Consider the following 27,900-nt stretch of genomic DNA (forward strand, 5'->3'; position numbering starts at 1 on the left):
ATGTTACGTGCCTACAGGTAAGTTATTAGTGTTATTACTGCGTGGGGGCACTGTGTGCAAGAAGGCTGGTGAGGATAAAGAGCTCATTTAAAGCCAAGTGAGCCAGTCCCAGCCTGGCTGAAGGCAGCTTGGGAAGAACAGATTAAATTAAAACTAAAGGCACTGCCTGAGTGCTCCCCACCATGCTGTGAGCACCCCCTGCTCACAGGGACAGATTCCCTGCCCTCAGGGACCCTCGTCCCCTCTGCTGGTGACAAACCCCAGCCCACAGGGACCGCCTGCTCACAGGGACCCCCATCCCCTGCCCTCAGGGAACCCCTGACAGGGGTGACAAACCCCTGCCCACAGGGACCCCAGTCCCTCATCTGCGGCCGGTGACGTGACATCCCTGTTTCCAGAGGAACACATCACCAGTGACACTCCGGTGCCCTCAGGGACCCCTGATCCCCTCACCGGTGACACTCCCGTGCCCTCAGGGACCCCTATCCCCTCACCGGTGACACTCCGGTGCCCTCAGGGACCCCTGATCCCCTCACCGGTGACACTCCCGTGCCCTCAGGGACCCCTATCCCCTGACCGGTGACACTCCCGTGCCTTCAGGGACCCCTGATCCCCTCACCGGTGACACTCCGGTGCCCTCGGAGTCCCCGATCCCCTCACCGGTGACACGCCGGTGCCCTCGGGGTCCCCCCGCTCCCCTCACCGCGCCCCCTCGGCCGCTCCTCGGTTTCAATTTGGCGGGAGCCGGGACAGGCTCAACGGGTCGCGGCTGCGGCCAAACCTCCGCGAACGCGAAGGCGCCTCCCCGGCCCATAAGGCGCCGCGCTCGCCCGCGCTCCCCCCCAGCGCCACATCCGGGCAGCCGCAGCGAGGGCGGGCGGGGCCGCGCGATCGCTGTGGCCGCGCAGCCGAGGGAGGTCGAGCCCTGCGAGGACGTTGCTGAGGGGCGGCGGCCCGGGCGCTCGGTCATGGCGGTGAGCGGCCGTCGCTGCCGGGTTTTGGGGCGAGGGTGGCGGGGAAAGGGCTGTGAGGGGCAGAGCCGGGGAAGGCCCGGTCGGGAGCCGTGTGCGCGGAGGCACAAAATGGCGCCCGCCGCGCCTTCGGCTGCGGCGCCATGATGGGCTCGGGGAGGGGCGGCCGCGCTGCGCCCACCGCTTCCATCCCCGTCTCCAGAAGTTTCTGTTTCGTTCCTCGGGGCTTGGGGAGAGGAGAAGACTCCCTGGGAGTGAGCCCTGCTGGATCCATGGCTCTGGGGAGAAGTGCTGTGGTCGTGCTGGCGTTTCTCGTGGGGACTGTGGGGCGAAGCTTCCCTGTGAGGGGAGCGACCTGGTGTCTGGGCCATGCCAAATTTTCGTTTCTCTCCTTTTCTTCGCCCTTTTTTTTTAGGTTTGATCACAGGCTTTTTTGCATTCAATTAATTCGCTCCCACCCTGCTTTTTATGGTTAATATCGATGGGAAATGCCTCTGCTGTAGTTACCACTGCCCTTCATGTTTAAGCAGGGTCTGAGTGTGGTTTTATTTTCTCTGAGAAAATTTTATGATCTGGTAATGTACAAAGATTTTTCGCCTTTAATTGTGTTGAAGAATCAGAGTTATCAAAGAGTTAACCTCATGTGGTCAGTTTTTTCAAAAGTTGTTAAATAGTTTTGAGTGCAAAAAAATCCCCGAAACCAACAAACAAGCAGGGCTGGAAAGTGATAAAACTTTTTAAAGCTGACTTTAGGCGTTTTGTGGTGTCTCATCTGGTAGTTAAAGTTCTTGAAAGTTTGATCAGTGGTGAAGCAGAGCCAGGGGGACTTTAAACTTCTGGAGAAAATTAAATCTTATATAATGGGTTTTAATTTATTTGTTATGTAACTTACGCTGTTAGGAGTAAGGTACATTTTTCTGTAAAAGGGCTTTGATTTGGCACTTAAAGATGCTACTACCACATTTAGAAGTTCCTCTAAAGTGTAGGTGAGGGGCTCCTTCAGGGTAACACTGAGCCAGTGTGAGGACTGAGAATAATCTCAGTGAATTCTGACAGGTTTTTAATTGCTGTTTTTTTTTCTGTAGCACAGATTTCCCTCGGGTGCAGAGCACCAGGGCTCTAATGAGCAGCACTGTGTAAATAACGAGACTGGGAGCCTTGGAAGTTGTGGCAGTGGGCTCAGTTTCACTTGGATAGTGTGTTTTAAATCCCACCTGATTTACACTCCTAGCTGTTACTCTCGTTCTTCACAATGTAAACAGTAGTAGCTGCAATATAAATCCCAATATTTACCTGTAGCATGTCATGAAGGAAGTCTGCTGCTAGCACACAGTGTCTTAATGACAATTTGTAATATCTGTTGAGGTTTAAGACAAAGTAGCTGCTTTATTTTCAAAGCAATGGGTATAAATGAGCATTTGAGAGGTTCTGCTGTTTTGTTCAGTTGGCAAAACCATTCTGCCACTTGCAGCTGGTGGAAAAAAGCGAGTTCAAGTCCTCTGCTATGTTAAATTGTCTGCCTGAATGGCAGTTCTGGGCCGAGTGCTGTCCTTAGTGACATCTTCTGCAGCCCCAGGTTGTCCCGGAGGTTTGGTTATGGCTGGTACAGAGGAGATCAGAGCAAGAGCAGTGAGCCTGTGAGATCATTCCTGGGAGCACCCTCGCCTTCTCAGGGGGTGCTTCTCACTCTGTTCCTCTCAGTGCACTGTACACCAGCTGTTCTCATTTACCCCTCACACGCTGAGTCACAGAGGATCTTCATTTCACAAAATCGGGTTTTGGGTTTAATCCTCCTAGATCGAGGTTTAGGAGTGGAGGGAACATCTTGATTTTCGTTACCTGGTGAAAATGAGATCTCAGAACGGGTGTAAGTGACCTGTGTGTGGTCTCATGGAAATAAATCTTTTTGCAGAGATACTGCTGAGGTGTTTCCTCATTCCAGAGCTGTCTAACCCTAATGCACCCTCCTGCATTTCCCTTCAGAGTTCATCCCGTGCTTCAGAACTCTCTGGGGATTTTGTGCTGTGCCTCAGTAATGCCCAAACTTATCACTAGGATCTGTTGGGACAGCGCTGACCTTAAGTAATCCTGCTGGTGGAAATGCTGAAAAGTGATTGACCTCCAAACACCATTTAGAGAAAGCTCTGCCTCGGAGTTTGGTGTTACTGATACTCTCAGAAGTACCTGGGAAAAATTAAAGTACAGTTTAATGTAGTGAGAGAGCAAAATGTGAAGTTGATATCAGTTCTCTTTATTAAAATCTTGAAAAATCAATCTGCATGCAGTTACACAATTCACTGCAAGTCCATAAAGCTGTTGGCTAAGCATGGGGTGAACACAGCATTGTTTTTACAAAAACAATTAGATGTCTCTTCAGAGGAAGCATGAGGTAAATTGATTTTTTTTTTCTTGATTTTCAGTCCTAAGCTTCTGTTTCTTAAAAATTCTGTCCTCGTGTGTAGGGTAGCGATACAGAACGAGATGGAGTAGTGCCAGAAAAATCCTCTCCAGAAAGAGAGAAGAAAAAGGAACAGTCAGATGCCTCCAGTTCTCCCAGAACCTCAAAGCATCATTACTCGAGATCACGCTCACGGTCCCGGGAAAGAAGGCGGAAGTCAGGTACGGACTGGATGGGAACAAACTGCTCGTGGAGCTGGATTCCCTCAGAAGCAATTTTGGGGAAAAAAAAACAAAAACAGACTTAGCCTTAGTAACTTGATAGAATTGGGAAATAATGGATCTGCTAACTTTTGGGGTGTATCCTAAATATTAAAACTGTTGAGGGGATCAGGGAGGGGGGACACGGCCAGACCGCACCAAACAGGAAACTGTCCCATTCTGTTTCATTTTGATTAGATAAGCGTAGACTGGGATACTTTTGCACAGTTGTAACAAGAATAAGGTTACTTGGCAGAAGAACATGATTGGAGTGTGATGTGGGTCAGTTTTTCACTGTCAGAGGCTTAAATAAATACAAAGCACTGGAACTAACAGCCAGAGTTTGCTTTCTGCAGTAGATACTCAAATAGTGCTGTTTGTTTTTTAAATCTTGATTTAAGGGATGGAAGAATTGAAAGCAGCTAGAAAGATTATAGCCAGGTGATGTCCTCTTTATCTTGGTAAATGACAGTAAATGTTTTCTTCTCCAGATACTGAAGGAAGAAAACACAGAAGCCGGAGCAGAAGCAAAGAGGTAATTAACACTTTGTAGCGTTTAGGTAATTGTACATCTTAAAAAGTATCTTGTAGTAATGCACATATGTGTAAACTTATATAAATGACTTTATGGTAAGTACAAGAAATTGAGAACTTTTAAGCTTAAAAATGGATATGGAGAGCCTTTCATAGTGAAGCATGATTGCAGCCATCATGTTGACAAGGTAATAGTTTCATAGAAAATGCTTTCAGAAACTAGTGACTTAATTTCTTTCTTTTTTTTTTCTTTAAATTTTTGTGGAAACATCCAAAAGAGAGAGTTCATGTGGAGAAATAGAATGGTGGTTTTGATCACTTTTACAGAGCTTCCATTATCCAAAAGCCTTGGGTGGCCTTGTTCCTGGTCAGTGTTCAGGACTTTGAATAATACATACCTGTCTACTTAGGTGTATTAAAAGTAATTTGCCATCGGACTGAGCTCTGTTTATTGCATCCTTTAATTGTAAAGGCTGTCATGGCTTGACAAACAAGCTGAGTCAGCTGGAAATGTGACAGTAGCAGCAAAAATTTCAGAGGGCTGTCTCTTAAAATAAATGAATAAGTGTGTGTGTGTGTGAATATATAGGGGAGTGAGAAGAGACAGCATCAATAATGCCTTAAAAATAACTGGCTCACACACCAGAGAAGAGCTGAAACAAGCAAAGCAGGAGCATCGAAATAGTCATAAAGAAGCTTAAGCCATGTGGTGCAATAGGCTGGAACAGATAAGGCACTTTATAACCTCAAACCCGGGTCAGGAACTTCTCCTTCCCCCATTCCAATGGAAGCTCTGTTAAAAAAAAAAAAAAGAGGAGGAAAGAAAGAAAAATTTAGGCGAGTTTTTGTGAAATTGAATAATATCTTGTTTAGCTCACATGATAACATTTCTATAATAAATCATACTCAGCGTGCTAATGCGCGAAGAGACTGAACTGAAGACGCTGCAGACTCAGATAGCAAAATTATAAGCCTACTTCATGATAAGGTAACTATTAGTCATTCAAACTCATATTTCCCTTAAAAATATCTTAAATCCGTTATGGGATATAATGGTGGTTTTATTACTAAGTGTGTGTCTGGAAAATGTGATTAAAAAATTCTAAGACTCTCTTTAATTATTAAAAAAAAAAAAAAAAGGTGTTTAAAATCCTGTCCAGTGCTTTGCCAGGCTGTTGGATCTAATCTTACACAATTTATTAAGCAGCTTTTAAGTTTTGCAGAGTGAACAGATGAGAAATGATCTCCCACAGTAGATGTACTGTTGTCATTCATTTGCAAGATTAAGCTCTGTCTGTAGACTAAATGCTGAATATCAGTAATTCTTCTTATGTGTATGTGAGAACAGCTACTTATATAAATATATACTTTAAATTAGTGTACAGGTAACCTCAGATGTAAGAACTGATTATTAAAGGAGCTAAGAATAAAATACTGTGAAAGCAGGAAAATGATGTGATATTCTTGCTTACTTGAAGAACAATAATCAAATGTATTTGGAAATGGATACATATTAATAAAGAATTAGGCTTGGGCAAATGGGTAAAAACCAATTATAGCATCTTCTCCAGACTCATTTGAGAGAGAGTTCTGATGGAAGAAAAGATTTTATGAATAGTTAACATATTTAGATAAGCAAGAAGACCAACCAAACAACTTGTTAATAATTGGGATTTATCTAAAATGAATGGATTGTGCTTAGTTTGTGACTTGAGCAGAACATTATTTAAACATAAGACTTAAGCGAGCTATGCTTTTGTGCCAGAAAGGTTTCAAAACACTGGATATATTAAGAAAGGGTGTTGATGTCACGACTTAGTCTCTAAGGAAAGCACTGGCAAAAATCAGGCCTGACCTTGCTAAATATTTTTGGCATTGCAGCTATAAAAAGGAATCTTTTTTTTTTTTTTAAGAGGCACTGCAGGAAGGAATTGCGGTATAGTGGAGCAGCATATCTGTAATTTAAAACTACTGTGGGAAGTCTGAGTGATGCATGTTCATTTGAAATACTAAAAATGGGATGTCAGCCTGTAAATTATCACTTTGCTTTGTAAAAACTGTTGGAAGTTACTGAAGAGAGTTTTGCTCTAGAAAATAATTACCTAGTGATGACTAGGAAGATCTTTTTTGGTTCTAAAAGCAAAATAGTTTGTCTGGAACTACGTGTGGATTTTAATAACTTTCTACATGGAAAGCTCAGGCGAATATTAAATAATCACTGCAACTGTGTTTATATATATGCATATTCATAAACTGTCAGGTTCTTTAAGATAAAGTACTTAAGTGCTTGGAATGGAGACAGTAATGAAATGACAGGTGTTTTTGTTACAATGCTGTGAGTTACATGGAAGCACTGTAAAGATACCTGGATGGATACCTTAAAAATCCTTTCTAGGCAGTGGGAGGAGGGAAAAGGGGGGAAAATGATACTGTGCATTTAGTTGGTGGCATTAGGTAAAGCAGCCGTGGCTCATGATTGAGTCACACTCCTAAGGTTACTAATGTTGCATCACAACTTAGCATTTTTATCTTCTGATACCCATACTAACTCTCTTTGTTGCACTATTTTCCTGAAAGAACCAACTTCTTCTTAAAACAGGCAAGAAGACATGAATCCAAAGAGAAGTCCTCCAAGAAGCACAAATCTGAAGATCACAATGACAAAGAGCATTCTTCTGACAAGGGAAGAGATAGCCTAAATTCATCTGAAAATGGTGAGGAGAGGCATAAACGCAAAGAGAGAAAGTCATCCAGAGGGAGGAGTCATTCCAGATCCAGGTCTCGGGAGAGGTAAGCTGTTGCATGTGGTTGTTGTGTGAGTGCATTTCCAAAAGCCATGTTGGAATTATTGTAGAGTTCCATTCCTGGCCTAGTGTAAAGCATCAGTTTAAATTGCCTGTTTCAGTTTTGACTGGGTAGAGCATTTGTAGATAGTTATTTTGCAGATCACTTCAAAATAAAAGTACAAAATTGCACTAAGACTTTATATAGGGATGTGTCTCACATTTGTAATTGGTATAGAAGACACTAGAGTATTAAATGTACCTTATTGTCAGTGACAGGAGAGCAAATACACCTTACAGTGACCTGGCTCGTTACCTCCTAAATCATGAGCTTCCTCACAGGGAGTGCTGGCCAATCCCCCTTGCCTGGTAGCCCACCCAGCATGTTCTGAGGGTAGGAGAATTGCCTGGGACAAGCAGGCTGCTGCCAGCAGAACTTCTCCCTTTGTAGCTGAGGGATGTGCAGCAGACAGGGTAGCAGGAACAGGCTTTGGCTAATGACAGGCTGAGGGACTGGAGGTGACTCACGCAATGCAACTTGGGCACCTCTTCCCAACGGTCTCGGAATACCATGGAGAGGAGCAGGGTTGTGTTGCATTGGATTTAAGAGTCCTGCATCAGATTGGTTTGGCTTTGTATTTGCTTTGAGGTATACACTCTAATGAACAACTAAAAATAGCAGTGTTGATGAGTGTGGTTATTTACAGAAACTCTGCAGCTCGGTTGGGGCTGGCAGTGGGCTTTGGTTCCTTTCCCATTTCATCCTTTAGGCCTACAGCTTAACCTGTTCTAGGCATGAGCATTTCCATGTGTAGTTTGCAGTCTCCCCACCCTGCCTGATGCATTTTGCCCTGTGCTGATGATCCCATGTGTGAGTCCTTAAGCACAAGCTGCATTTGAGCACGAGAACACGTGTAAGAATTCGGGGCGTGTGTTTCAGACGCCATCGTAGTAGAAGTCGTGATAGGAAAAAATCCCGATCCCGCAGCAGAGAGAGGAAGCGACGGATCAGATCTCGCTCTAGATCAAGATCTAGACACAGACACAGAAGCAGAAGTAAAAGCAGAAGTAGGAGCAGAAGCAGGTAAGTGTTACCTTCCATATACGTGGTGATGTTTGGTTGGACCTTCTGTGGTGGGCTGATGTAATGGGTTTACCAGTTCATGGCTGTTCAGTGCAGTTCAATGTGTTTGGCTTTTTCTCATCAGTGCTTAGAGTGGATTCAGGGCTGGGTGGTTTGCTTGGTCTTACAGAAACATTTGAACATTTGTCCTGGGCAGCTGAAGCGTCTCAAGCTCTTGGCTTTTCATAGTGTGACTCGTTAGCGATAGTGTTTAAGTGGGAAGAAGTGTAGAATAAGATACAGGTGACCCTTTCCTGTGTTTGATACAATAGTAGTGTGGTTGGCATACTGCTGCATTTATCCCTTCAGTTTGTGTACGTATAATAAAAGGAGAGTTTAACTGAGAATCACTGGCTGTCAGAGCAGATACATAGATCAGAAGCTAATTCTGATCAGCTCCACAAAGTCAACTTAATTTCTCTGTGAAGTGGCAGTTGGTGTGGGGTTAAGATAAATTTTGGTTCAGATGGATTATTTCTGATATGAATGTACTCTTCAGTGTTAGTGATTACCAGCTCCTCTTTGTCAAGTGCAGCTTGAGAATATTTATCACATTTATTTTTCTCCCTGAGTGCTTTGATTTCTTCCTTAAATTCTAGAAGCACTTGATCTAGACACATACTTGCTTGGTCTGGGTCTGTTTGACAGAGTTGAGATTCCATACCTCACCTGGGATATGCTGGAGTTGCCATTTTCATCTCTGTGTAGAAGTTAATGTTTTTCAGTACTGATCATGCATTCAGTATTTTGCTGTTGAGCCTCTGTGTCACCTTTGCATTCTTAACGCCCTGTGGGAATTTTTCTCAATGAAGCTGAAATACAACTTAATGAGTGCTACAGATATTTTATTGAAAGTAGTTGGAATGAAAATCAGTGTCCCTGCAGAGCTGCTAGAAAGTGTTGACTGTTCCAGTTCTCTTAATAGTGTTTTCACCAGAATATTTTTAATTGTTTTATGACTGGTTATGACTACTCAGCATTACAGTGGAACATTGGAGTTTTAACCATCACACTCGTGTAATGCTACAACATCCCTTGAGAAAGTGTTCAGAAGACTTACCTTTCTGAAGAAGTAGTTGAATTACCTGGTTTGTGTCATGTTTTTGACATGCACTTTCTACCAAACATTGAGCTGGGGTGAGTAGAGCTGGGTCTGCAGTTGGTACAGTTACTTGTGTCTAACGGGTGGTATTTAAGCTGTGTTCAGCATGTTGTGCAAGGCTTCAGCTCCCTGTTTTTTCCAGTTGTTTTAGATCATGTGCTCTGTTTAAAAGTCACTTTGAACATTGTGTGTAACGGCTCCATGAAAACTTCATATCCCAGAGTAGATTTTGGCTTTTGCTGTGGAATTCAGATTACCTGAAACAGAACATCAAATGTGGGAAGAAGAAGTAAGGGATAGTCATAGCTTAGGAATTTCTCCAGCTGGAAACAGGCCTTGCTGGACATACTGCAAGAATCCTTTTATTTTAAGTTAGGTTTGTGTCTCACAAACCCTAGAGAATGGAAGCAAATGAGGCCTAAGTTGTTTTTATCTGCAGCTAGAACACTTCATCCAGTTCAGGGCTCAGATAAAGCCTGGAAAAGAAGGTGACTGATGGGGCAGTCCTCAAGGCAAACTCTGCACAAGCCAGAAAAATGTGATGTGGAAGTCTACCTGTTAAAACTCAACCTGTGAAGGGAATTCCATCATTCCTGCCAGGCAGTTTTTGTTGTGTTACAGTGAGCAAACAGAAACATTTGTAAATAGCAGAGCTTGACCTTCTCTTGGTGGTTCTTTGCATAATCTCAAGCTCACATTTTCAGGGGATTTGTTCTCATGGGCATTTCAAGCAATCTTTGGGTTTGTGAGTGCATAAAAGCTCCTGGCAGTTCTTCAGTGATTTGGCTCTGATTAAGTGCTAGGTGGAAAACGTGGCAGCAGCTGCTTGTTTCAAATGGAAATACTTCAATAGAAAAGCTCAAATATTTATTTCCTTGATATTTACCAGTGCAATAAAGCATCACAGACCAAAGACAAGACCAAACAACAATAGTCAGCACGGGATAAAATGAAGGTATCTTTGAAACAGGCATTACATCTTATCTCAGGAATGCAGATCTGTCACTTCCCAGTGCCTGAATCTGCATCTTGTCATCTTCTCTGAAAAGATAAGTCTTGCCTCCTTTGTGTTCTACCAGATTTGTCATGTAAACAAGGATCTTTTTGTAACTTCAGTCTGCATTTCGTGATGTTTGTAGATGCTGCCCAGGTTGCAAACAGAAGAAAGAGAATATCTGAATGCCATGGGAAGTGACTGTTGTCGAGTTAGCCATTATCCCCAGTTAGCTGTTGCCCCAAATGAGTGATTTGAGTTAAAAAATTACAGAAACACCTTTGTGCATCTCAACTTACTGGTTATGGCAAATCTGGGAAAAGTGTGAGTGATATCTCCTGTAAGTTAATCTTTGAGCACTTCCAGTGTCTGTGATTTCTTTGTTTGAAACACCAGTGTCAGAGGCTTAAACTGGGATCAACCCTTATCTCTTGTACTGCAGATATTGATGATCCTGGCACAGAGAACTGTGCTAATAGCACTTTTTATCTGTGTTTTGGGTAGCTGTTGTTTAAATGGGATTAGATACAGATGTCCTAAGAATGTCTTGTGCTTGGGAAGAGGTGGGGAGAAGGTTAGTGAAGAAGAGTTGAACTGAATGTTTTGGTATTTTGCTTAAAAATACATTTTAACTGTGTTCTTTTCAGATGGTCAGGCTCCAGGTAATTCATGCTTCAGAGTTCTCTTCCCAAGAGGAACCCAAGACAAATCACATGTTCAGCTTAGTAGAGCTTTAGCACATTTAGGGAAGAGTAATAGTAATTTCCTGAAGTGCTACTCCATTTCTTTAATGGGGCCTCTTCAAAATGCTTCTTATTAACATAATTACAGTGCTTTGAGGTCTCTTATGGTTTTACGCCATTCTTCTTCCTTGATTCATTCAAGTTCTCTTGCAATTTTTACCAGAAATTAGATGATTTTCCTTTAGGATTTAGAATCTTTAGAGCAGATCTATTTGTTCTGAACACTGAGTATGAGAGGGTAAATGAATACCCAGAATTGCACATTCTGTTACAGCTGGAAATCTTCAGTTTTACCTCTGTGTTCCTTCAAGGCGCCTGTTGCAGTATAAACTCTCTGAAAGCTTTTCTTGAGAGTTCCAAATGAAATCCTAAAGCAGAAATTTTCAATGCTGTGATCAAATACTTTCTGAAATATTAAGCTGCACGTGTACCTTCGTTGTTTTAGCAACTGTTCAATTTGGTTACAGAGAGCGGAAGAAGAGAATTGAAAAGCCCCGAAGGTTCAGCAGGAGCCACAGCCGGAGTCCGAGCCCGCCGCCTTTCCGGGGACGAAACACAGCTATGGATGCACAGGAAGCCTTAGCCAGAAGGTCAGAAATTGTGGTGATTCTGATGATACGTGACGTGAATAACCTCCTGATGTTGATTTTGCGTGTCTAAATATTTTTATTTTCGTCTATCTCTAGGCTGGAAAGAGCAAAGAAATTGCAAGAACAGAGAGAGAAGGAAATGGTTGAAAAACAGAAGCAACAGGAAATGGCTGCAGGTAGTGCATGTGTACTAGAGTCATTCCTGAGCAGTAGTATGAGTGGAAGATAGACAGGCTTATGTTACAGGAGTGTTGTAGTCTTATCCAGCAGATGGGCAGGTTGTCTTTATGGAATTGTTGATAATAAAAACAACAACAACTAGGAAATGTTTGAAAAAACCAAAACTAAAAATAAGAAACAAAACCCCAACAAAAATTATTGAGATTTCTTATTATTTGCTGAATGTACAAGAAAAATGTTGTATGTTGGGCTGTTAAGTGATTTCAGGGTGGCCATTGGGCTGCTGTTTGCTCAGGGACATTTAGAACCACAAAGTGCATTAGTTTCACTTGTACTGTCTGGTTTACTAAAACTCCTGGAGACACGTTCCTTAGTTGAGAAATCACATGTATTTTATCATTCACATGTTATCTGTGCACTTGAAGGGAGGTGTTTGGGGGGTTTGGCTTTTTTGTTTGGTTCTTGGGCAGGTGGGTGGTTGGGTTTTGTGTGTTGGTTGGGCTTTTTCCCAAAGTCCAAAGTTCTTTCTGGCAAGTTCCCTTTGTTCCTCAGCGGCTGCAGCCACGGGAGGCTCCGTCATCAACGTCGCTGCTCTGCTGGCCTCGGGGACACAAGTGACCCCTCAGATCGCCATGGCAGCTCAGATGGCAGCGCTCCAGGCCAAGGCACTGGCAGAGACTGGCATAGCTGTGCCCAGCTATTACAACCCAGCAGCAGTGAACCCCATGAAATTTGCTGAGCAAGAGAAAAAGCGGAAGATGCTTTGGCAGGGCAAAAAGGAAGGGGTAATGTTGGCTTTTCTTACCTTCATCAACTTGTTTGGGAATATCTTGCACTCAGTTTAAGGATGCTGATGAGTGTTATTTCCAGCTTTCATATCTCTTAGCAAGTTCTAATATCAGCCTGAAATAAAAGTTCAGTAAAATTAGGAGTTGGACTTGGATGATCCTTGTGGGTCCCTTCCAACTCAGGATATTCAGTGATTTAGGAGTGAAAGGACTAAGATAATTAGTCCTTCAGTGATAAATGGTTGTGACACAAGACTCAGGGAAACCCTGAATGTCATGGAGCTTCAGAGGTGTAGTTGGATCTTAGTGTTATTTTTGTGAGTTTACCTACAGCTTGCAGCTATGCATCAAACCCACACTGGGGAGGGATGGCTGAGCTATGGAATGTATAACCCCTCTTTTCTGGGACTGTAGAGATTTCCCATGTGATGGTTGTGTCCTCTCCAACTGCAAATTCCAAAGGCAAGTCTGTTGACCTTGCTGGTAACTTCTCAGGAGCAGAATAATGCAATATTAACCCTAACAAAAGTCATAAATACAAATAAGCCTTCAGGCTTTTGTGCTCTGCCAAATGCCTTTGCAGTTAGTGATGTAAGAAAGGCACCTATGGCAAATTTTTCAGAAAGTTGCTGGATTTCAGCAGAGCTTTTGCCTGCTGATACTGTGGAAAATGGCCACTTTAATATTTGTATTTTTGTATTTTGTTACTCTGGTGTAGAGGTGTTTGTTAGGCGGGTTTTCATCTTGCAGCAGTTACACAACAAGCTCCCTTACATCTTCTGGAACAGCCTGTAAAGGTGAAACACAAATCAGTTTCCATGGCAATGCTGGGAGACAAAAGGGAGGGCAGGAGAACCCTGAGGGCTCTCTGGGCAGTTCTTCCTGAATTGTGCTGTATATTGATCTGCAATAAACAAATTCATTTTTCCATAATTTACTTCGAACCTGAATTCCAGCCAGGCTTCCAGACCTTTGGAAATGCCAAAGGAAGGAACATCCCTGAGTTTTGAACGTTATGGTTAGGAAGGCTTCCCTCACAAAGAGCTCCTGTGAGGATGCTGCAGGAGGAATGTCAGACTTGGAAACCTTTTACTTGCAGCTCTGGTACAGAATGGGTTTGTCTCCAGCACTGCTCCTTTGCTTGCTGCTCTATTGTGCTGTTAATAGAATCTTCTATAAAAAGGTGACCTTTTTTTATTTTTTTTTTTAATCTGAACAGGATAAATCACAGTCTGCAGAAATATGGGAAAAACTAAATTTTGGAAACAAGGACCAAAATGTTAAATTCAGAAAACTGATGGGCATTAAGGTAAAGAATTCTGAATATGCAATTCAATTTTTTAATTTCAAGATAATGATTTCACTTTTTATTTTACTGTACCTTAGCCAGTAAAGATTTTAAGTTAACCTGATGTAGTTAAGAGCTTTGAGGTATTTATTAAGCTCAAAAGCAGCATCTAAACTTGAATTTAATTCAAAAATCAACTGGGTGAAGGCCTGTGTGTTTCTTGAGAGAGAAGACCTGCACTAGAATGTTGCAGCAATAAACCCAAATGCTTGAATTCTTATCTTGTAAGCATTTGTGAAGCTGACTTGCCCAGAGCTGATGTTTGTGTTGCGTTTCCAGAGCGAGGATGAAGCTGGCTGCAGCTCCGTGGATGAGGAGAGTTACAAAACCCTGAAGCAGCAGGAGGAGGTGTTCAGAAATCTGGATGCACAGTATGAAATGGCGAGATCACAGACTCACACACAAAGAGGAATGGGATTGGGGTTCACATCTTCCATGCGAGGAATGGATGCAGTTTGAAAAATGAAAACAAACAAACAAAAAAAGGCTGTTTTGAAGTTTGAGACTGTGGAAGGTTCTTGTTCACATGTTGGGTCCTTGTTCACCAAAAAGCTAGCATTCTAGCTTGCATGGGTGTTGCATTGACTTTAATTTATTGAAAAATACAATTTTTTTGTAAATATCAGATTAGTGATACTGGTGTTAGTGTTGTAATCAGGTTATACCCACTTCCATTAAACTTGACAGAACTAGAGGAGGACAGTATTTTTTAGTTAAAGTTCTACTTTTCAAACAAAGCAGCAGATGGGAAGAGCTCATACATGGATATTTCGTGTCCACTGTCTTGTGTACTTTTGTACTTTAACCTTGTACAGTTATTTTCAATTCTTGAAACATGAAAGAAACATTGTGTAGATGTTATTTAGCGGTCTGGGCCAATAGGCACATAATCCAGTGCAAAAAAACTGGTTAATAATAAAGACATTTTTTTTCTCTAAGGTCATATAGTAATTTGTCCTTTGGGCCAAACTCCCATAAACCACTTAAGAGAAGGGAAAACTTAAAAGAGGTTTTGCTTTGGTTCTTTTAAAGTAGGATTTGCCTCAAATATTGCAGTGAGGGGCCTTGCTGCAGACGCCCTATTTCAAATACTTTTGTCCTGCACGCTGCTGCTGCCTCATCTCTCTCTTCACCGCTCACCCGTTGTCAGAAGAAGAAGAAAAATTCCAAAAGCGGGAGCGGTGCCGGTTCTGGAGGCAAGGAGCGCGTCCTCCATTGTGAGTACGACGGGCGCTCCGGCGAGGCTTTAGCGCCGCGCCGCCTACACCTCCCAGCGTGCACCGCGCTCCACAGCTCGTCGGCTCTATGCACCGCGGCCCCGGTGCACGCTGGGAGTTGTAGTCCGCGGCGTGCGTCGTCTCGCGTTTCCCGCCGCCCTTTGCCCCCCGCCCCGCCCTTCCTGCGGCGGCCAAGATGGCGGCGGAGGTGGACTTCGGGGACCGCGAGCTCTTCGGGCAGCTGGAGGGCGAGCCCGGGCCGCCCTCGCCGCCCGCCCCGGAGGAGCCGGACCCGCTGCTGCAGCTCTACGAGCGGCTGCGCGACCGCGACGAGACGGTGCAGCGGCTGCGGGCGGAGAATATCCTGGCGGGAGAGGCAGGGCCCGCGCCGGGGCGGGGGAAGGCGGGCGCGCCGCTGCTGCCGTTCCCTTCCGGGCCAGCCGCTCCCGGCCCTCAGGGGCTCCCGCTTCTCCCCGGGGTCTGTGGGAAGGAACCCTCGGTCTCCGCCGGGGCCCTAAGGGGCAGAGGGCTGAGCTGGGCGGTGAGGGGAGCTCTGGTGCTCCCAGGCTTCCTCAGAGCACGTTTTCCATAGAAACTTTTATCCCCGGAGCGGCCGGGCCGTGCCAGCCTTCCCTCAGGCCCCGGAATGCGGAGCCGGCTGTTGGAACGGCTGCCACTGAATCCCTGCGCTCTGCCTTCTAACTCCGCTACAAATAATTACAAATTATTGAATAATTGTTTATTTTTATTGTTGAATTGTGAACGGTTCCCTAAAGGATTTCTGGGTTTGCCACTGCAGCAGAGTGGAATCTGAAATGTGTTATGATCTAGTTCCCATTTACGAGTACATGTGTACTACCATTACCTTTTTTTTTGGTGATGATCACAGATATTTTTGAAATAAAACATTATGAATCTGTTCCTATAACCATTGCATGTAATGAATGACACCATTTGGATTGTCACAGCTAGTCCTCTTTTCGTTTGTGGTTTTTTTTCTCTTTTCCAATTTATTGTCTTTCTCCAGCAACAGGTGGGTTTTTAAATAATCCCCTGTGCAGTGAAAGGGAGGGACTGAAACCCTCTTTGTTCTGTGAAATTCTTGCTCGCTGTTTTCTTGCTTTGGGTGTGGGTTTGTGTCTTCCAAAGAAAATCATAGTCCTTAACAATAAGTCAACATCAGGAACTTAAGAGGAAGCTGAGAATTCTGACTCGTCCTAGGTATGTTAATGCTGACTTGAAACACTGTATGAATTACATAGAGTATCTATTTATGTTGTATATATAAATAGAGTTTACCTAAGATAAAAGCTGTCTGTGGTAATGATCTGCCACTTCTTGTTTCCATGTCCCAGTCCCAGCTCAGGTGTTTGGCTTCCAAAATGCCATTCTAGTTCCTGAAAAGTCTTTTGGAGTTGAATAGCAGGATCTCAGTTGGTGTTGCTGTAACTTTTATTTATTTGTGTGTATCTGTTAAAGGAAACTCACTTGGTCTTCAGGGAAGCAGTTTTAATGTATAAATTCAGCAGTGAGGAAAAATGACATTCAAATGGTTGAATGAATCTTAGAAGATTGTGTGAGTTTATTGAAATGAAAACAGCAGGAAGAGAATTCTGTTCATACAGAATTAAATATTTCCTTAGTTTGGGGGTGTTTTGTTCTCCTTCCACCTCCTACCAACCTGCTTTGCTCAAGAGCATAATTTCTGTTTTAGAGGATAGAAACTTCTTAAAAATACAGCTTTTGTATTGAGCAACCTCCCTCCCTCTGTGGGGTCGAGCCTGAGCTGTGCTAAAACTGGTGTGGAATATTTACTGTACCCATTGTCTGTGTTCTGTGCTGTTCTAGTGGAATCTCAGTGGAAAACCCCAAAGTTGATGGACCTCTGTTGCAGATTTTATTTATGAACAATGTCATTACTAAGTAAGTATGAAGAAACAATCCTGACAGGAATTGAGGGGCTTTTTTTGTTTGTTTGGATCTGACAGTGCTGTGCCCAAATTGTGGATGTAGATTTTATTAAATAGCACAAATCCCTTAAGCTTGGAGGGGAGAAAGGATAATGGGCAGTGTGACAGGAGTTCTGTTCATTAAAAATATCTGCTTTTGCCAGTAAATGAAGGGTGACTTCCAGGAACCTGCAGTGAGTCTGAAGAGCAGCTTGAATTTCAGCAATGTTGTGGGCAAAATAGAAGAAATTAATCTTCCCCTGCCTCTGGGTTGATTTTTAGCCACACTTGGGTGCTCTCAAATATCAGATTGCATTTGTGTTGCTGGGGGTTGAGAGGGGGGCAAAAAAGAATTGGATTTTCCCCTTTTCTGAGTAATTTACTAAATGATAAGTGTTTAAGAAAAGAGATGTCTGCCCTTTGTTTCAGCCTTGCTCATGTTTTCATCTCTACTTCATTGCAGGCGGTATCATCAAGAAATTGAAGATTTTATTTATAGTTTAGTTCAAAAATATGAAGAGCAGAAGAAAAGTGAACAAGAAAAATCACACTTGAATGCTAAGCCACAGGTACTTTAAAACTCACATTGTTACAAAGTGCTGCTTCTCCATCTCTGTAATGAGAATATTGAAATATTGCACTGTTAAACAGTGACAAAAATCAAACCAAGCAGATGTCAAACAAATGTTCTACAACTGTTTGTTCCAAAAAATTGAGAGAAAGGAAAGATCCTTTCTGCCCATGAAAATTCTTCTTGAAAATTGTCCCTAGGGAAATTTCAGTGAAAGAAAATTAATAAGTTGGTTTAAATAATTAAGAAGAAAGCTTAATGTATCTTCTTCAGATAGTGTTTGGCCCAACTCCAAGTATATATAAGAAAACAGATGAACAACAGAATCTGAAAATTTACACTCCTACTTTAAAATTTTGATTCTCAACTCAGCATTCACTTTGAGTGAAAGGGTGGAATGGCACATCTCTCTCTCTCCTTCCCTTTTTTGGTGAGAATGAAGATGTAGTTATGCAGTGTATTTCTCCTAAAGACAGCCTTAGAAAGGAGCTGTGTCATGCTTTGGGCTGTGGGAAGCTGCAGGACTGACGTGGACATCTCCATCCTGCTGCTGGTGAAAGGACAGAAGCTGCACCCCACATTCTGTGCCTTTCACGTACTAATTCAGGTTGATTGAAGTGAATTATTTTTATTTTTGCTTTTCCTGACAGCCCTCCAGCGTTGTTTTGGAAGAGGACTGTAAAGGAACCAGCTCGAGTTCTGCTAAAAAAGTGAAAGAAGCTTTTAGTGTAAGTTTTTGACTGTGCTCTTCCATGGTAGGTCTGACTCTTCATTCTCCACATTCAATGTTCACTGCCATTAAAATAAGATCTCTTAACTGCTGTTATTACACTGATAAATTAAATTTAAATTCAGCATGTTTGGGCTACATCAGTGCAAAAAAATCTTATGTGTACAGGTTTGGGCTTGTATTAATTGTAAATTCTTACAGAATGGGGGAAAAAATCCTGGAAATATTTCAAGCAGTGTAAATTTGTAGAAATGCTGCCAATCTCACCTAAATACTGACACATTTCTGACAATTCTCTGACTTTTTCTCTACAGGTTGTAGGAAGTGTTCTGTATTTTACCAATTTTTGTCTCGATAAACTGGGACAGCCTATTTTAAATGAGAATCCACAGCTGACAGAAGGATGGGAAATACCTAAGTATCCTGTTTGCTAAAACACCTTGCTTTTTGCCATGTGTCAAACCCAAAGAATTGCAGTGGGTAAATTGAACTCAAATTCTCTTCAGTGGATTGTGTGTTTCTAGCAAAACCATACCAGTCATTATAGATGGGATGATTTATTGGGTCATTAATGGCTTTTTTATTCAAAACAAATAAGTATTTTGATATCATTGACTTGCTGATTGCTATCCTGAGAGTGAATGCCTTATCCCCATAAACCCATCTTGTGAATTTAGGGATTTCCTTGGCCAGTCCCTAATCAGGTTTGGAATGACAGCTCATTGCAGATTGAATAAGTATTCTCCCTCCATAAAATCCACTCTTTGGGAGAAGAAGCTGGTTTGGGAAACTCAAACGTGCTGTGAAATGCCTTTTCCCAAATGTGGGAGCTAGAGGGGAAGTCTTTTATTACAATTTAATTATTGTATGCTCTTAACATGCATCCATTTTAAAGTTGCTTCTTTATTGTTTATTAAAGCAAATGTTTGAAAAGTGGAATTGAGGGAAATGCTGAAGAAGCTGGGAAATGCTGAAAAGTTTTTTTAATACTGATGTCTTCCGTGACAAAAGAAATTGGACAAGAAATTTCTCAAGTAGCATCGTCCCCTCTGGCTTCCAGAGTGTGTTGTTTCTGTCCTGGAAAGACTCATGACAAGAAGCAGTTTCAGAGTTCATTTCTGCCCTATCCAGTTCTTAAGCTTGTAATCATGGTCATGTCAGTGTTAAAGAATTATTTATATATGAACATAAATTGCAAATTTACAAACTCCCAACCTCTGGGTGATGGAAGTAGATTCCTAATGGGAATTTCTCCTTAAATGCCACATTAAGTGTGGCTGAAGTGATTCTGGGTGAAATGGTTCATCAGGCACTGGCTTCTCAACCACCAAGGTACTGCTCTCAGTGAGCCTGTCATTTTGAAGCTCTGTCAAAATGTGCTTTAATAAGATTACTGTGAAACATTTCAGAATTATTATCTGGAAATTTCTACCTGTAAACAAGAGGGTTGTAGTTTTAGCAGGTGCGGATAAAGTATTGGGTAGAAATTAGTAGGAGGAAACAGCATAAGCTCATCTTAGCAAATATTTTATAGTAGATTCCATTTTATAGTTTATACTCAGGAGTTCATATCAAGGACCCATAACTTAATGCAGATGAGTCAGTGTTCTGTTCAAAGCACTATTAAGTTTCATTGGTATTTTAAACAAAGTTGAAATTTTGCTTCATCCAGTAGCAGTTCCTTATTGAAATCTAAAGATATCAGCAAGTTTTCAGCCAGATTCTCTCCCTAGATGGACAAGAAATACAAGTAAAGCCCAAAAGGTTTGTATTATTCTTAAATGTAAAGTTTTGAGCTGAAAAGTTCAGATGCACTCTGTGATTGTTGCCCAGTTAATACACCCTTGGACATACTTGAGCAATATTTAAATTGAAATTAAATAAGCCAGAGCTGAGGGTTGCAGTCAGTGAATCTGTCTTTTTATTGAATTTCTTTAGGAAGGGCCTAAGTCAGTGTGTGAAAACTTCCTGAATTTTTATACTTAGTTCTTCTGTTTCTTGTCTTTTCAGTGCTTGGTTTGTCATCCTTGCACTGGTGTTGTGTCATGGTTACTGTTCTGTGGAACAACTCCTGTCTGACTTATTTGATAGATTTTAAAGACAGACTGATCTGAGAGTTGATGGTGTAGTTTTTATGGGGGGTCAGAAGTGAAGGAAACTCAGTTTCCAGCTGGAGTTACCTTGGACTTGTGCCACACTTTTTGTCTCCACTTCTGGTTCCCATCCTAATTCAGTAAAAATGAATGTTCAGGAAATAAATCTTCCTCTAAAATCTTGGTATTTCACCCCAGTAATATTGCAAATGGTTCCTGCCATGGTGTGAAGTTACAAGGAAGACTTAAGTTGAAGCCAGCTGCAGTTCCATTCCAGGTTTTCAGTGCAGTTTCACAAAATTAATTACTTGAAACAGTGGGCCAGAACTTTCCAAAGAAATGGTTGTGCTCTGCTTGTTTGTTTCTACTGATTCCCAGTATTGTGGAAGGGATCAGACCTCTGATGATATTTCCCTCTGCCCTTTCCTCATTTCCCATGTTCTCCTTAGCCCTGTGAAATCAACAATATTTTTTATTTAAGGATTGTTACACATTTAAAAAAAGCAGATGACAGCACATGACATCATTCCTTTTGATTTTGTCTTTCTCAAGTCTAAACCTTAAAATCTGTCAAGAATGAAAAGAATTAGGTGTGCTTAACATTGCAAAGTTGTTTCCAGGTTTAATTTGTTGTGCATTTTTCAAGCAGGCCCAAACCTCATTGTTTCAATTGTGGTTCTGAAGACCATCAAATGAAGGACTGCCCAAAGGTAAAGTCACCAGTATTCCAAAGACTGCTGCTCTCCAAGCTTTGTGTTGGGTGAAGGAGTGCATCAATTGTGAGTTGTCCAACTCTAAACTTCCCAATTGTATTATCTTTAAGCCACGAAATGCAGCTCGTATAAATGAGAAGAGAAAGGAGTTTTTGGAAGCTTGTGGGGATTCGAGCAATCAGAATTTTCAGCAGCGTTACCATGCAGAAGAAGTAGAAGAGAGGTTTGGAAAATTTAAGCCAGGAGTAATTAGGTATCTCTTTTCTTTCCATTTGCTTTTCTGGAATACCTCTTCTGCCTTTGGAGTGCCAGATTTTAACTGCCAGTTTATTAAATCCACCTGCTGCTCTTAACTATTATGTTAGAATTTGTTAAACAGAATTTTAATAAATTGTAGAGCTATCTTTCAAATGAAAACTCACTGCTAGCTTGACAGTCCTACCCTTTCTCTAATGCAGGGTGATAAATATTACTCTTTGACTTCTCAAATTTTATTATGTTCCTGCTAAAAATGTATTCAAAAGTCTGCAGATTTTGAGCTTTGAGTGTCCCTTCCTCTCTATTCAAAATGTTCAGAGAAATCTCAGTATTGTGTGGCAGTCTCCAAAAAAATCACCAGTAAATTCAGTGTCCACCCTTCCTGTTGATAGCTGCAGTCAAGGCCATGAGTCAGAAGCAATAGGTCAAGAATGTTATTCTTGGTGTAGAATTAAATCTAATGAAGTGTTTAAGCATATCAGCAAGGCAAAAAGTTCTGTTTAATATCAGAGCTGATTTTCATTTATATCTGGGGTGGAAATGCAACACACGTTGAGCTGCAACTCAGCTATTTCACCTTGACAGCTGAAAACTCCACAAAATATTCCTAACCTTTTTGTCAGCAATTAAGGGATTTTTCTGGATGACACTTTGTGTTCTGTTTGTTTTCTTGGCTCAGTGGGGTCCTTCAGGATGCCCTTGGTGTGACAGACAAGAGCCTGCCCCCGTTCATTTACCGCATGCGGCAGCTGGGCTACCCCCCGGGCTGGCTCAAGGAGGCTGAGATGGAGCACTCAGGGCTGGCTCTGTACGATGGCAAAGGTGAGCACTGTGGGGCTGGGATGCAGCTTGACTGTGAGGCTGTGTGCTGGCTGCATCCTGCTCAGGAGATAATAAAGTGACTGGTCTGTAAACCTTCATCTTCCTCGTGGAAAAGATGCAAATCGAGTTGTTTTATTCGTGTAAAAATACACCTTTTTATCAGCTGTGATGTAACAACAAAACAAATTCCATAATGGTTGTGGTGCCGAGATGGAGACTGTCAGTGGGATTTCAGAACCTGGAGCTGTGAAACTGCAAGACTTGCAAATCTCTTCTGCAAATCTCTTCTGGTCCAATTTCCTCTCCCTTTTTCTCTTTTCATGGAAGAAGCCATAGCCCTCAGTAAATTACTCTTACACAGGAACAAAACCACCAGCAAGCAAACAACACATTTCTTGGAACCCAGCTGAAGTAATTTACCAGCTTTTTGCTAATGACCATTATTTATGCTGCATCTCACGACAGTCCTGATGCCAAATTCTGAGGGTTGCAGTGGTACTTGAAGAGCAGTTGTGTAGGAACACCCAGCTGGGTTTCTGGGGAGGTTTCATGCAAGTATCTGATGCGTTTGCTCACTGTTCCAGCCTCTCTGGGTTTCAAAACCTTCTGTCAATACTTCTATTCCAAACTCCTGTTCCTAAATCCTGTCGATTTTTTCAGTAGTGTTCTTAATTAACATCAATAATGATTATATTCCATTATAGGTGAAGTTGAAGCAGAAGATGAGGGCTCTCCCCAGCCCAGACGTGTCACTTATGATGTGTCCAAGTTGGTAAATTACCCAGGCTTTAATATATCCACTCCCAGTGGCATCCCAGATGTAAGTAGCTGTTCTCTGCCTTCTGAACAACGTGCTGAGTGTCAGGAATTGCTTTTAGCCAAGAGTTAATGTTTTGTATCTGCATCTGACAGTTCCCTTTGAAGAGTCTCTTCTTTTTAAGCCCTTGCTTTGGGGCTGGGGGTTGTCATTAATGTGACAGCTGATACTTGTCATGATTCTTGTGCTAGGGTCTGGCAGTGCTTCTGTGAGGATTATTTCCATTATGAGATCAGTAGTTTGGTATTTTTCAAACACAGAACTTCACACATGAATGGCTTTTTTTTTTCCTTACGTGTAAATTTTCTGAATGTTCTTGGAATATGAAAATCACTGTGGGTGTTTCCATAAATATAATTCTGATCACAAAAAATTACATCAGACCAGTCAGTGCACAACTTCTGCAAAGCTCTGTAACAACTGGAATTTAACAAATCATGGCAGAAGAGCCACGTAGTGGGTGCCCTCTTGAGTACAGAGCACACAAGAAATCTCCTGTGGGTGCTGTGCTTTCATCTTCAGAAGCATTTTAACCTCCTGTCAGTGAATTCCATCACGGCTCTGAATGCCTGAGCATTAAAAAGAAGCACTTGTGCATTAACACCTTTATATTTGCTCATTTAGTGGCCTCCAAATATGTTTTTTCATTCAGTGTTATTAACCAAAGTTCTTTTTTGCTGTAGGAGTGGCAGATGTTTGGTTCCATCCCCATGCAGCCATCTCAACAGAAGGATGTTTTTGCTCACTACCTTTCTAATTATCAGGAGGTGAATATATCTCCTTGTTATTAAAAAAAAAAGTGTTGTCTTTTAGTTAGTGTAGGTCATGATGATTTCTTGCTTGTACCTTCTTTCTGCACAAGGGGACAGACTTTTTGTTGACATTAGTGAGGGTGAAATGCTCATCTGGCTTATCTGTTTTAACAAAAAATGGCTTCATGTTTAAAATGAATTCTGTTATTTCACTTAATATAAGCAGATCCCAGTTGTGCAAAGATTTTTAAGCAATTTGGAAAGAAATTGCCATGAATTTACACAGCCTGGAAGTTCCAGACTCCCCTAATAAATGAGAAGCTTGGTTTCCATAGCCATGGCATCCCTCAAATGTCAATGTCTGTTTACACACTGGGTCCCCAATGATTGCATAGTTACAATATCGCTTTAATTCTTACAGCTGGAAATGTTACCCTGTACAGGATAATAATAATTTTTTTGGGTTTTGTGGATAATTTCTCTGCAGCCAAGTCCAAAATCCAGCAGCAAAAGGGCTGCACCTCAGCCAAAGTCTCGTCATTCCAAACGACCAAGAGAAGACACTTCAGAGGTAGCAGCAGCTGACATGGACCTGGACTCTGGTACAGTCACTCTGATTTTTGCTTTTCTTAGTTTCAACTTTTATTTTCAAAATGACTTGCTCTGAATTGAAATGTGAAAGTTCAAAGGAGAAGCCAGTGTGTTAGTGTTTTGGTGGTAATTAAAGGCAGGGTTGACAGAACCAGCAGTGTCCTGCTGCAGTGGCATTTGCTGTGATTATCCCTGTGGTTTTTAGATCTTCTGGTACAAGCAGGAGGTTTCAGGTGTGCTCAGAGCAATTGCAATGTTAAGTTAAAAATTCTGATCTCTTTACTCCAGGAGCATCCTAAAGAAACTTCTGTTAAGACCCCCAAATCCCTAAATATTTGGATGAAATAACATAAATTTGCAAGCTTACAGCTTCTTAAAAATGAGGCAAACTCAAAGGAGGATTCAGTGTTAAGTGTTAGAACAGCTGGAGAAGCTTCTGGCTTTCCTTTTGAAATCTGCCATGAGGAAACCCTTCAATGTGTCTCAGTGTGGAGTGGGTTTGTTCTCAATACCTTCAAGAGTAATTTTTTTTCCTTGAATGGCTGGCAGAGTTAAAATCCCAAAAAAGATAGCTTTGGTGGGTGTGAAAACCCTCACAAAGCTTGTTCTGTCTCAGCTGAAAACCAAGGATGAGAAGACATAAATCTAGCAGTTAATCAGAACACTGGCACTTTGAATCTTGTCCTAGTCAGATTTCAGGTTCTAAAAGGTGTCTTTTAATCTCTTTCTAGATCTGGAAGGAGCACAGAGATCTCAAACTCCCAACAATTTTCAGTTCCAACCTCCTCTGCCACCTGGATCTCCATCCATGTCCACTCCTCCCCCTGTGCCCCGAGGAACACCCCCGCTCACACCCCCTCAGCCTTCCACACCCAGCCACTCTCCCCTCCCTAGGACTACCCCACCACCAAACTCTGCCAGCGACAGTCCTCAGCCCAAAATCGTGGACTCAGTGATGGATGAGGATACCCTGACCCTGGAGGAGCTGGAGGAGCAGCAGAGGTTAATCTGGGCAGCTCTGGAGCAGGCAGAGAGCACAAACAGTGACTCTGAGATTCCTGTTGACACACCTTTAACTGGGAATTCCCTGACATCGTCACCAGCCAGGAATGAAGCAGATCTCGTTGCAGAAGTCAGGTCACCTGAGAAAGTGATCTCAGTGGAAACAGAGTTTTCTGCCATCAGTGAGCAGATCCCAGAAAATGAACATTCTCCAGCCAGTCCCAATCTAGAGGACAGTTTGCTTGACTTAAAGGAAAATCCTGATAATGCAGTTTCTGAAGGCGTGCTGGATGACACCCTGCCTGCTGCCAAGGCTGAGGCTAATGAGGGGGAAAACACAGGTGGCAATAAAGTGCCCACAAGCACTGGATCATCTGTGAAAAAATCTGGACTTGTTCCTGACATGAGCAAGTTTGCTGCAGGCATCACACCATTTGAATTTGAAAATATGGCAGAATCAACTGGGGTTTATCTACGGATAAGAAGCCTGTTAAAAAATTCCCCAAGAAACCAGCAAAAGAAAAAGACTTAAATCTTAACTGGTCTTTTGTTTTCTTATATCCAAATCCCTTCTGTTTCCCCACCAGTTTTACAAACTCAGATAACCTCCCTCATCTTATGGAAAGGAGAAAATCTTGACAAATGCAGGTCTGCCCTATTCTTCCTTGGTGTTGAAGTCCGTGCAGGTTTCCATCTTGACCAGGACCACCAATGCAGCCAGCAAATGTAGAATTTTCCCAAATTGCCAGCTTCCACTAAGGAATGACAGGACTGATGATTTGTTAAGAGCATTTTATTTGCCAATACTCGAGACTCTAAAATGCAGAGTTTGTGGTTTGGTGTTCATTATTTTGGCTAAGATTTATATTGTCCTTAAGTTTCAGGTGGATTGGTGATTTTTTTAATATCTGTCCTTTGTACAATAATCTCTACTTTATACATTTTGCTAATTATCCTGTAGATAAGTTTAATATATTCTGAATGTTTTTAAAAAGGTCTGATGTTAAGATTTCCCACATCAAAGTCCTGGCAATTGGAAGAAAATAATTGGGGATTACAGTGCTATTTTCACCATTTCAAGTATTTTTATAAATTATTTATGTGGGTCTGTTTTAATTGCCACTGTATCTTTTGTAGCATCATCCTTCATGTAAACTTGCTGTACAGACATGTTCGTGGTTGTCCACAGAGGTTTAATAAATGAGCTTTTAGCTAAAGAGCTTTTAATTGGAGTCCTGAAGCAGCAAAACGCTGGTTTTTGAAAATCAGCTGCTGAAGAAAATTGGGAAAACAAGCTGAGCAAAATAAGGATGAGTATAGTGAAATATTTTAGGAAGGGCCACAACTGTCAGCTTCAGGTAAGAAACTTGTTAAAATTCTCTTAGCTACTTCAACAGAACCTTGCCATACCATTCAGTTTTCATAATCTGAAGAGCTGCCCACTTCTGAATGCTTGGAAATGTTATAATCCTGCTGATGAATTGTTCTGACACTTTTTTCCTTCTCATCTCTGGAGGGAGCTGTGGCTGAAGTGACTGCACCTTCTGCAGTTGCCAAGAGAGGGAGCACTGGATTGATGGAAGCATTTGTCCTTCCAGAAATGCAGGAAAAGTCTCCCCAGCCAAGTGTAAAGCAGAATAAACCAAGGCATTTTCAAGTATCTAACTTGAAAAAACTTGTGAAGGGGAATGTCTGTTAGATGATGTTAGAGAGTGAACTTAATTTTTTCAAATTCTCAGCTTTGCAGTTAGTGCACATTGCTTAAAAATCTTTAATATACATGATACTGGTACACTCTGCATTTGAATCTCAGTGAGAACCCCAGGCTTTTTGCAGTTAAAACCTTTATTTATTTCTCTTTCTATTTTTTTTTTCCTCCCTAAACTTTACAGGAAGGCAAAACCAAAGCACCTTTATGTGTGAATTCTGAGAGGCTGAAAAATCTTTTTGCAGCATTTACCAGTTGAGTTTATTTGGTTGCACTTGGAAAGCAAGTCAAGGTAAATGTTCATCATATGTTCTAAAATGAATGGCTTTTTTTCTTCCTAGTTTATAGGAGAAATAGTGGTTTTAAAACAGGAGTGGACAACAGAAGAACGTGCTGTTTCCACCTTTTACACACATTTAAAGAAAGCTCTGTTGGGAAGCATATGAAGGTCTGGCAGTTTTTCCTCCTCCCATGGAGTTAAAGCCAGTAATGACAGTTTACAGGAGCCTTTGAGTGCTGCACCATTGCCACGTGGATGATAAAGGGATGCAGGGCAGGAGGTGATGATTGCCAGTGCACACCTTCTGGGTGTGTTGTGCGGCTCATATTTGAAACATGCAGTTCTCTCACCACACCCTAAAGATCTGTTTTTAATGGCTCTTAGGAAATGCTGCTGCCTCAGTAGGACATGCAGCCTAAGTTAAAGGAGTGCTGGTGGTTTCTGTGAGCAAGGCAGAGGAGCACACAAGATAAAAATCATCTTTATGTGCTTAGAACCTTTCAGTGCTCTGTATTGTCCATCCTCAATCACCATTCCCCATAATTAATTGGTCACAACAGATAAGCAAAACAGTTGTGACTAA

At 42.0% G+C, this 27,900-nt stretch overlaps 3 protein-coding genes across 10 annotated transcripts in view; 2 read left to right on the forward strand and 1 right to left on the reverse strand.

The window, feature by feature from the left end:
- The window catches only part of KNTC1 (kinetochore associated 1), a 31,820-nt gene extending 30,849 nt beyond the window's left edge, over positions 1 to 971 (reverse strand). For 3 of the 6 annotated variants that reach the window (XM_038152236.1, XM_038152234.1, XM_038152233.1), the window contains exon 1: positions 578 to 971. In XM_038152236.1, coding sequence (XP_038008164.1) covers positions 578 to 970 — 393 coding nt within the window. In that variant the 5' untranslated portion in view covers position 971. The remainder of the gene's footprint in view (positions 1 to 577) is intronic. The other 3 variants (XM_038152237.1, XM_038152235.1, XM_038152238.1) reach the window with 3 other exon arrangements.
- On the forward strand, positions 845 to 14,752 carry RSRC2 (arginine and serine rich coiled-coil 2). Of its 2 annotated transcripts, none has more exons than XM_038152268.1 (10): positions 845 to 974; positions 3,434 to 3,590; positions 4,121 to 4,164; positions 6,763 to 6,953; positions 7,887 to 8,030; positions 11,376 to 11,498; positions 11,595 to 11,674; positions 12,231 to 12,463; positions 13,686 to 13,775; positions 14,094 to 14,752. In XM_038152268.1, the coding sequence occupies exons 1-10, from the start codon at positions 969 to 971 to the stop codon at positions 14,271 to 14,273; spliced, it is 1,248 nt and encodes a 415-aa protein (XP_038008196.1). In that variant the 5' UTR covers positions 845 to 968; the 3' UTR covers positions 14,274 to 14,752. The 2 variants fall into 2 exon arrangements, with proteins under 2 accessions (XP_038008196.1, XP_038008197.1); XM_038152269.1 differs by lacking the exon at positions 845 to 974 and adding an exon at positions 5,074 to 5,151 and having other exon boundaries at positions 3,493 to 3,590; positions 6,741 to 6,953; positions 14,094 to 14,509.
- A 380-nt stretch (positions 14,753 to 15,132) lies between these two features.
- On the forward strand, positions 15,133 to 26,548 carry ZCCHC8 (zinc finger CCHC-type containing 8). 2 transcript variants are annotated; one of them, XM_038152256.1, is made up of 14 exons: positions 15,133 to 15,390; positions 16,210 to 16,252; positions 16,880 to 16,954; positions 17,444 to 17,549; positions 18,202 to 18,279; positions 18,596 to 18,699; positions 19,980 to 20,045; positions 21,021 to 21,084; positions 21,198 to 21,340; positions 22,025 to 22,167; positions 22,872 to 22,987; positions 23,668 to 23,751; positions 24,224 to 24,338; positions 25,059 to 26,548. In XM_038152256.1, the coding sequence occupies exons 1-14, from the start codon at positions 15,228 to 15,230 to the stop codon at positions 25,859 to 25,861; spliced, it is 2,103 nt and encodes a 700-aa protein (XP_038008184.1). In that variant the 5' UTR covers positions 15,133 to 15,227; the 3' UTR covers positions 25,862 to 26,548. The 2 variants fall into 2 exon arrangements, with proteins under 2 accessions (XP_038008184.1, XP_038008185.1); XM_038152257.1 differs by having other exon boundaries at positions 15,135 to 15,390; positions 21,024 to 21,084.
- The last annotated feature ends 1,352 nt before the right edge of the window (positions 26,549 to 27,900 follow it).

The sequence above is a fragment of the Motacilla alba genome, chromosome 15 (assembly GCF_015832195.1).
Source record: "Motacilla alba alba isolate MOTALB_02 chromosome 15, Motacilla_alba_V1.0_pri, whole genome shotgun sequence".
In the NCBI taxonomy this organism is placed as follows: domain Eukaryota; kingdom Metazoa; phylum Chordata; class Aves; order Passeriformes; family Motacillidae; genus Motacilla; species Motacilla alba.

Bases quoted from the DNA above. Each gene is read 5' to 3' on its own strand.
- RSRC2 (XM_038152268.1), top strand. The intron at 4,165-6,762 runs GTAATTAACACT...TTCTTAAAACAG, and splicing joins GCCGGAGCAGAAGCAAAGAG to GCAAGAAGACATGAATCCAA. The intron at 8,031-11,375 runs GTAAGTGTTACC...ATTTGGTTACAG, and splicing joins AGAAGTAGGAGCAGAAGCAG to AGAGCGGAAGAAGAGAATTG.
- ZCCHC8 (XM_038152256.1), top strand. From the start codon at position 15,228: ATGGCGGCGGAGGTGGACTTCGGGGACCGCGAGCTCTTCGGGCAGCTG. The intron at 18,700-19,979 runs GTATCCTGTTTG...TGAAATCTAAAG, and splicing joins GAAGGATGGGAAATACCTAA to ATATCAGCAAGTTTTCAGCC. The intron at 23,752-24,223 runs GTGAATATATCT...ATTTCTCTGCAG, and splicing joins ACCTTTCTAATTATCAGGAG to CCAAGTCCAAAATCCAGCAG.